We start from the raw sequence: 9,192 nt of genomic DNA, 5'->3' as shown, positions 1-9,192 counted from the left end.
ACACATCCCATGCCAGTTTGTGATGTTTCCAGTCAGGATGCTTTATATTGTTCCTCTGTAAAAGTTGACAAGAGCTTGTTCACGGGAATTTAGCCTTCTTCAGTTTCCTTAAGAAATACAACCATTTATGAGCGTTTGTTCACCAGGATGCAGGTGTGTGATGACCATGTCAGGTTGTCTGTGATGCTGATTCACAGGAACTTAAAGCTATTAACTTGATCCACCTCGGCTCATTTGATGTAGACAGGGGTGTGCATCTGCGCCTCCTCTTTGGTCTTACTGACGCTGAGCAGGAGGTTGTTCTCTGAGCAACACTCTGCAAGGTAGTTGATTTCCTCTATATGAAGTCTCATTGTTGTACTACACACAATTAAGTACTACATACATGGCTGGAGATACCAACCACATACTGGGTGTGTGTATTTTCCATGTAATTACTGTATATAGAGTAATTACATGAAAAATATAAAAAACATGACAAAATACAATCCAACTCTCGCGGATGAACTACCATCTCGCGAGAGGACACTGCACAAACAGCGATGGACGTCGGTGGGAGCAGTGGTGGGCTTCCTGTGAACAATAAACAGAGAGCGATGCTACCCAACAAAGCCAGGGGAGAATTTACCCGCAACCCGAGAAAAGATTCAGAGGTACGTAAACAGAAGTTTTTAAAATTAATTGTCAGCTCACTAATCATAGACAGACGAGGCCTTTTCTGCTGCTGGGACACAACGATAGCTACTGTTAGCTCTGTCAGGCTAGCTTAAATAGCAATTCTCATTGGACTCGGAGACGTAAACGAACAGCAGCAACTGCGGTTCTTAAAAGTATTCAAGTATAGTACCTATATGTGTGCAGTGTGTCCTTTCTACTTCATTGTTAAATTGTGTTCTGTTGAACAGTGAGGTAGCTTAGCAGGGGCTAGCTAGTTAGCTGATGTTGGCTAGTCACAGGCCAGACTGAACTGGCTGTCAGGAGTCCAGCTGCTACCTGTTGCAAACGGGCTTCTTCTTTATAACGTACTGCTCTAGTGTATTAATATAAGTTAATTATATAGTTATATGAACACCATAGAGCCCTCGCATACCTACAATGAAAGCACAGTGAGCCAGTTCATTCTAGCATGACAGTGGGAGGTTTATGCCGAGTTCCTATGCTAGAAAATCACTCCCAGAATTCATGTTTTCCTGTTTTGACCTCTTGCAATCTTTTGAATTCATTCAGACAATAACACACGAACATAAGACATGAGCACGTACAGCTAAAACTACTGTAAATGTGATGCAGAGGGATGTTTCTATGTGCCACAAAGTGATGCATGATCAACAGGCGGAAGAAGTAGAATCACTACAATGTAAAATAAATACATGATAACGTTTTGCATTCAAAATGTTGCTTTGGTGAAGCATGTTTTCATCATTGTGTTCTTATTATTATGCATATTATAGTTTTGTATTATTCTTATTAATAGTGCAGCTGGTCCCGTGGCTTTGATTTTAACTGTGTATACTGTTAGATAGTGTAACCTATAACATTGTATATATAATGGTCATATATTTATATCTGCAATATAATGTTTATCTGTCAGATGAATGCAGTTTGATGTCAGTTAGATTATTACTCTACAGTGATTTTTTTCTTCATTCATAACGCAATAACATGTGTCATGTGTTGTGTACAGGGGCTGTCTGAGTCTCCAGACATCGAGTTTAAATATGCTGATACAGACAAGTGGACCGCAGAGCTTTCAGGTGTGTGTGTGTGTGTGTGGTCATCATGGTCATTGAGATTTCCTGGCTCCTATTTGTTCCTCTGAATTTCATTCTTGCAACATAAGGTGTGCTCAGATAATATATATATGTTATGTATGTTTCAGAGCTGTATAGCTATACTGAAGGACCAGAGTTTACTCTCAATAGGAAGTGCTTTGAGGTCGAATTCAGAACACACGGTACGTAGTTCAACTTGAATACACTCAGTGAAATCCTAATGAATTCATAATAAACAATTTTGTTACATCTAAGATTAAGAAGGGATGTACATGTTGTGGCTTAGTTTCAGAGAGGAAGTGGACCGAGCTTGATGCTGCTCAGCACAGAGCTCACGCCATGCGCCTGTTGGACGGCCTGGAGGTGATTGCCCGGGAGAGGAGGCTGAAGGCTGCCAGAGCCATTCTTTACATGTCTCAGGGTAAGTCCACATTACTTAAAACTGGTTCAGCATGGAATGTCTTTGTACACAGTGAACTCTTGCCATGAGGGGTATTGATCAAAATGGCAATCTGTGGTTGTCTCTTTGTATATTTCACTGTGGGGCATTTTGTTTCTGTCTAGGAACCTTTGCTGAGTGCAGCTCCGAGGCTGAGGTGCAGTACTGGATGAGATACAACATCTTTCTGCTGCTGGATGTGGGGACCCTCTCGGCTCTGGTGGAGCTGCTCAACATGGAGATTGAGTATGTTCTCCATCAGTTTTCTATCCATGCAGAAGTCATCCTAAATAGATTTCTCTTTCTACAAGATGTTTGTCTACTTTTATTCAAAAGTGATACATTGTTGATTAGAAAAATCAGCTTCACCATTGCCAGACCAAAGTGAACATCACAAAAATATGTGGGTTGGCATTGCAAAGCTACAATTGTATACATATTCCGTTAACATTATTATCGTAAAATGATCTGCATCAGAAGAGTATAAAACATTTGTATTCTCCCTTTCAGTAACAGTGCTGCCTGCAGTAGTGCAGTCAGGAAACCAGCCATCTCCCTGGCTGACAGCACAGATCTCAGAGTGCTGCTCAACATAATGTACCTGATGGTGGAAACGATACAACAGGACGACCCAGCCGACAAGCCCGAATGGAAAGTCATCAGGGAAACCTTCAGAGCAGAGCTGGGTAAGTTTCACAAGTGTGAAAAGCTGCAGTCACGTCACCGATACAAACAACTTGCGAGCTGAACTATTTCTAATTCAACTCTCTCATCCAGGATCTCCTCTGTTCAACAACGAGCCCATTTCTGTCATGCTCTTCGGCATGGTGACCAAGTTCTGCAGTGGTCATGCGCCTCACTTTCCAATGAAGAAGGTGTTGTTGCTGTTGTGGAAGAGCATACTGGTGAGACACATGAAATGCTTCCACGTGATCTCTCACAACTACAAAGTATTATCTGAAGTCAAGAGACAAATTCCAATCCTCTCTCCTGTTTCAGTTCACACTCGGAGGGTTTGAGGAGCTCCAAAGCATAAAGGTCCATAAGCGTGAGGAGCTGCGTCTCCCCCCTCTCCCGGAGGACAGCATTCGAGTGATCCGCAGCATGAGGGCTGCTTCTCCTCCTGCGTCTGCATCCGACCTCATCGAGCAGCAGCAGAAACGGGCGCGCCGCGAACACAAGGTCGACATTACTGCTAATACTGATTTGACTGAGATGTAAAAAAAGCAACCTCGATAGAATCACAGTGGAGAGTCAACTTAAGTCTCAGTAGTTAAGGGTACTTTGGAAATGTACGCATGTTAGTTGAACTATGACTATCTGAGGTTTTAGGTGGATCTGTAACAAGAATTCGTGTTTTTACTAGATTTGCCCAAAAGTGTTTGGTTATGTTCCATAGTATGGAAACAGTGTTGAATTGAAAAGCTCTACAAGCCGTTTCAAACCATTTAAAACATATTTTGAGGACTTATTTTTTATTAGGGCAGATTATTTCAGTCCCAAAACTGCTAAATTTAGTCTCTGAGAGACTAGTGATTACATTTAGACATGAATTGATATACGGTAGTAATCTGTACATTGTGCACATCTTACCCGATGTTACTGATTATGCCTTCATGCTGTCAGTCCAAGCCTTCTTTGTGCCATTAAGTGCCTGTGTTTGTGTGCACAAATTGAGCATCTCACATTCAGTAGCTTTTGACTCTTTTCTTTGTGGTAGTTTGTGTTTTCGCACCGTCTTTGTGGAGCCCTGGATACAGCTGCATGTCATTATATGTTCCACCCGTCAACGTCCTCCTTGTCTCTCACACAGGGGTTGATTAAACAGGACAATCTTGACGCGTTCAATGAAAAGGATCCTTACAAGGCCGACGACTCTCGTGAGGATGAGGACGACAACGATGACAATGACAACTCCATAGAGGCAGAGACTTTCCCTCTAGAGAGGGACGAGGTGATGCCTCCGCCCATTGCACACCCTCCATCAGAGAGGGTGTCCTTCCCCAGAGGACTGCCGTGGGCTCCTAAAGTCAGGTATTCATTGATTCCTTCCTTACGTACACAAATCAAGAAAGAACCGGAAGAAGATTGGGGTCACATTTGTCTTGACATTACTGTTTTTGCTCCAACAGGGAAAAGGATATTGAAAATTTCCTGGAATCAAGTAGAAGTAAATTCATTGGTTACACACTTGGAAAGTAAGTTTTCTCCGCGTTTGCTGTAATTACAAAGTAACCTGAGACTCATGTTTTGTACTGTGACTGTATTGTGTGTGTGCTGAGTTTAATCTTGTGCATGTCTTGCAGTGATACAGACACAGTTGTTGGCTTGCCCAGGCCCATTCACGAGAGCATAAAGACGTTGAAGCAGGTATTGCATTTGCCTTCCACAATTTTGCATAAAATCAGTTTTATACCTCGAGGATATTCTAAATGGCAATCCTGCTGTTAGAGTTTACACAGCTCACGTTTTCATCTTTTTTCAGCACAAGTACGTCTCCATTGCTGAGATACAGATTTCAAAGGAGGAGGAGTTTCAGAAAACCCCTCTGTCTGGAGTAAGTGGAACCAACAACGTTAATCATTCACTTAACCAGGAATTATTATTATATCTGTAAATGATGTCTGGCCTGTAGAGTCATCTCAATTTTAACTTTAAAGTGCACATTACTCTTGCTGTCCAACACTATGCAGCATTTAAGATCCTTTTCCATGTGTTTCTAAACGATATAGAATGCACTTCACATGGCAGAGGATGAGGTTAAAGTTACTGTAAGGAACGTTTAACTGGTTATGAAACTGGTTAGTCTCAATGTAGCTGTATCGCTGGGGGGAAGGGAGTCAAGTGAGATCCCGAACCAGGACTGTACGGGGAACACTGTCAGACCCTACTGCAGGAAAATAAGAGGTTTCCTAAATGGAATCTGGTGCTTTTGTCCACAGGAACCGCCAAATTCAAAATAACATGAAAGTTCCTCATACTAGCTTAAGTCTTCACTCTTTCTTCAGGTTAAGGATAGCAGAGTTTTTGAGACCAACCTGTCCCGTGGCTTCATGGTACTGTATTTCTACGTGTTTTATGTCTCTTCTTTTCTCCCTCCTCATCATCAGGGTGAAGAGGAGGTGGAGATGTCCTCCACTGAGCTGCTCTATCAGGGAATTCTGCCCAGTTTGCCTCAATACATGGTTAGTGCTGTTTGGGGTCGGGTATACACGGTGGTAAAAACTCAAATGCAAAATGTGATAGCATTAAGGCAATTTGGACATTGGATGTATAGCCCCGACACGATGTCATCAGACTGTCACTGACTGCATGTTTTGTCTCTCTGAATGTCAGATCGCTCTGCTGAAGATCCTGCTGGCAGCAGCTCCGACTTCCAAAGCCAAGACGGACTCCATCAACATCCTGGCAGACGTGCTGCCGGAGGAGATGCCGTAAGTGCTGCAGGGACTCTAACAGGACCTTTAACAGCTTTGCCAGTTCGCCTCCAGTGCAACATTGTGTTCTGAACAAGGAAAACATCCTGACTTCAGTAACAACTTTAAAATGAGTTAAATGTTTGCTCTACTTTTGATAGATTGATTGAAGATCGTACAGCCAAAGGTCTGGTTAATAGGGTTTTAAAAATGACATGTGAACATAAGCGATGAAAGGTTGTCTGACCTCAATAAACCACATCACAGTGAAATACTTTGTGAGGATCATAGGTTGCTTACCATCGGTGATCTCGTTCTGCAGGACTACAGTGTTGCAAAGCATGAAACTTGGTGTTGATGTTAATCGGCACAAAGAGATCATCGTGAAGGCCATCTCTGCCGTCCTGCTGCTGCTTCTGAAGCACTTCAAACTTAACCACATCTACCAGGTACAGACGTCACGCACCTCTGATATCACAAGATGTTTCCTAGATATACATTTGAAACGTTTAAAGCACCTTTTGATTTCATGATTGTTTACTTTACATTGATATAAGGAAATTAATAAATGTCCTTCTCCACTGAGCATGTCTTTGTGTGCTTATCTCATAGTTTGAGTACATGGCTCAGCACCTGGTGTTCGCCAACTGCATCCCTCTCATTTTGAAGTTCTTCAACCAGAACATCATGTCCTACATCACAGCTAAAAACGGGTACTTTCGGGGCCTCTTTAAATGATAAAAATCACAACTTTCATTAGCATTAACTGTCATTGAAGGGTACTTAAATGGCCTTTATTTCACTTTGCTTATTTTTCCTTTCCCCGATAGCATTTCGGTTCTTGACTTTCCTTATTGTGTGGTGCACGAGCTCCCGGAGTTAACAGCAGAGAGTCTGGTGAGTTTTTAGTTGTTTTACAAGTTTTCACCGTCTGATAAAGCGGAGTTTTAAGTCAAAAGTAGAACTGCAGTCATCTTTAATGTGGACATTTTGTCTTTTCTAGGAAGCGGGGGACAATAATCAGTTCTGCTGGAGAAATCTGTTCTCCTGTATTAACCTGCTGAGGATCCTCAACAAACTGACCAAGTGGAAGCACTCCAGAACAATGGTGAGCTCGTTTCTCATCAAGTAGCATTCCCCGTGACCCCCATGTTTTCCACAAATTGCAAATCTAACGTTTCGTCGTTTCCCTCCCAGATGCTGGTGGTGTTTAAGTCCGCTCCCATCCTGAAGAGGGCGCTGAAGGTCAAGCAGGCCATGATGCAGCTTTACGTCCTCAAGCTGCTCAAAGTTCAGACCAAATACCTGGGCCGTCAGTGGAGGAAGAGCAACATGAAGACCATGTCCGCCATCTATCAGAAGGTCCGACATCGGCTCAACGACGACTGGGCCTACGGGAACGGTGAGTGGGAACACAAACAGAGAGCCAGTATGTTTACATTCAGCGGCGATGGAAGCTTCAGCCTGGAGGAGGAAGCACAATAAAATACAAGTTGTGATAAATATATTTTTATCATTACATTGTAGCGCGTGTATACTTTAGAATTTTTTAGATTTTCATTATTGGTCTTAATTTGAGTTGACACACGTAGTCGAGTGACAGGAAATCAAATCAAATAATCTTTTGGGTTTTTAAAAATTAAGATGGCAACAAAAATCGAATTGTTTTCCTTGGGCTTTGGACAAAACAAGCTTCGGTTTAGGAAATGAACCAAACCATTGACGAGATGAACGTCAGATTATTCGGCAATGAAGATAATCGTTAGTTGTCCAAGTCGAGCTCGGAACCAAAGGGCCCTAAACCTGACCTGCTGCTGTTGCTTGTCCTGGAGCAGATCTGGATGCCCGTCCCTGGGACTTCCAGGCCGAGGAGTGCGCTCTGCGGGCCAACATCGAGCGCTTCAACAGCCGCCGCTACGACCAGAGCCACATCAACCCGGACTTCCTGCCTGTGGACAACTGTCTGCAAAGCGTACTGGGACAGCGGGTGGACCTGCCCGAGGACTTCCAGATGAACTATGACCTCTGGCTGGAGCGGGAGGTCTTCTCCAAACCCATTTCCTGGGAAGAACTGTTACAGTGAGAATCAAGGACTTTTATAAAAGAAAAAGTTTCAATCAGGAGTTCAGACAAACACCGACAGTGCTCTCAGCATTAAGTTTCATGTTGTGTATGAACTGAAGGTGAGGGATGGATTTATTTCTGTAGAGGGGAAGGTTTAGACTTACAATCATGTTTTACAATCCAAACTAAAAGAGATTTATTTGGAGTAAATTTAACTGTTTCAATTATTTTTGTTGAGGCAGCACATTTAACATGTTAATAAATATACCACTCCGTTGTACATCTCATGAGTTCATCTTCTTCAGATATATACGAAAGGAACGGGCTCCGGGCCTTTTAGTCTTAATTAATGTTTGTACAATTTAAAAACCTTACTTTTTAAGAGTTATCGTGTGAAGAGGACAAACTTCTGTTTCATCTGACTTTCCCTTTGTTGTTGCGCTACATTTGCAAATGATATATATTTTATTTGCATTATTCTGGGTTTCTCATCCGACACACCTTTACTCTGGGACCATGGAGGAAACCATTCAGGCTCTCATTGACCACCAGGCTGAATGGACATGACAATACAGCCTTGATTTAACTTGTTTTATTTTCAACTCAGTATCTTAATTAGCGTTGTTGTGTGGAAGAACTGTTTGCACATGTTAACATGATGTGATTGTGGGAGAGAAAAGAGAAACATTTAAGTTTTGTGATTTTGAGATCAGGGGTTTCTGAGCTTCATCAGACAGCTGCTCTGAACTGAACGGGGTAACTCTGTTTCTGTCTCTTTATTCTTTTAAACTTTGTTATTTTTGTTTTATAAGAAAGGTTAATGAAATGAGAATACATGTAAATTGTGAAACTTATTTATCATGCCTTTGTCTTAGTTTTACATGGACTTAAATACTGTAATAAAATGATGTCATTCGTGGAGCGTTTTTTCTTTTTGAAGGATTATTTTTAGATGTTTGTTAGATACAGACAGGAAATGTGGAGGATTGTTTAAATCTGTGAAAACGAGTCTCTCGTGTTAAACATGAACTTCAATAACTCTGATGTAGATTCTGAACAGGCAAAAATTGTAAATTCAAATTTTGGCTTCAAGTCTTTTCAGGGGAACATGTCAGACCAGGATTGTGTTTGTGTGTGACACAACCAACATTTGGTTGAGAGAGACCGTTCAGCAATTTTGGAACCGTCACGTTTGAGTGAAACTTTGAGTGGACTTGAAAAAGAGAAACTGGTGAACAACTTTGAACTATTACTTTAACAACACGTGCATAGGCAAAGTTAAATCAGCAAGTCAAAGAACATGTAAATAAGATCTCAGCGAGTATTCAACGCCAAACTACAGTTTCACTGTGAAGACATTTGGTGAAAGAAGTATTATGGTTGGATACAGAGATAATATGAAAAAGTAATTAAGTAAACGAAGAACACTTATTAACTTTTCTACCCAAAACTAAATGTATCATAAAAGTATGAACAGCAGGTGATCCTCTACCACCTCACT

The 9,192-nt window shown here is 41.7% G+C and overlaps 1 protein-coding gene across 1 annotated transcript; it reads left to right on the top strand.

Annotated features, from left to right (window-relative positions):
- Nucleotides 1-541: 541 nt before the first annotated feature.
- Nucleotides 542-8,612, top strand: strip1 (striatin interacting protein 1). The gene is made up of 20 exons (XM_079265663.1): nucleotides 542-653; nucleotides 1,685-1,754; nucleotides 1,880-1,954; nucleotides 2,059-2,193; nucleotides 2,337-2,457; nucleotides 2,722-2,897; nucleotides 2,989-3,116; nucleotides 3,211-3,393; nucleotides 4,025-4,245; nucleotides 4,344-4,409; nucleotides 4,518-4,581; nucleotides 4,697-4,768; nucleotides 5,322-5,396; nucleotides 5,548-5,645; nucleotides 5,950-6,076; nucleotides 6,240-6,340; nucleotides 6,458-6,524; nucleotides 6,631-6,735; nucleotides 6,825-7,029; nucleotides 7,463-8,612. Exons 1-20 carry the CDS (start codon nucleotides 543-545, stop codon nucleotides 7,708-7,710), a joined length of 2,448 nt encoding a protein of 815 aa, XP_079121789.1. The 5' UTR covers nucleotide 542; the 3' UTR covers nucleotides 7,711-8,612.
- The last annotated feature ends 580 nt before the right edge of the window (nucleotides 8,613-9,192 follow it).

Source organism: Melanostigma gelatinosum (assembly GCF_949748355.1).
Source record: "Melanostigma gelatinosum genome assembly, chromosome: 3".
Taxonomy (NCBI): Eukaryota; Metazoa; Chordata; class Actinopteri; order Perciformes; family Zoarcidae; genus Melanostigma; species Melanostigma gelatinosum.
This window is presented reverse-complemented; position numbering and strand designations above follow the sequence as displayed.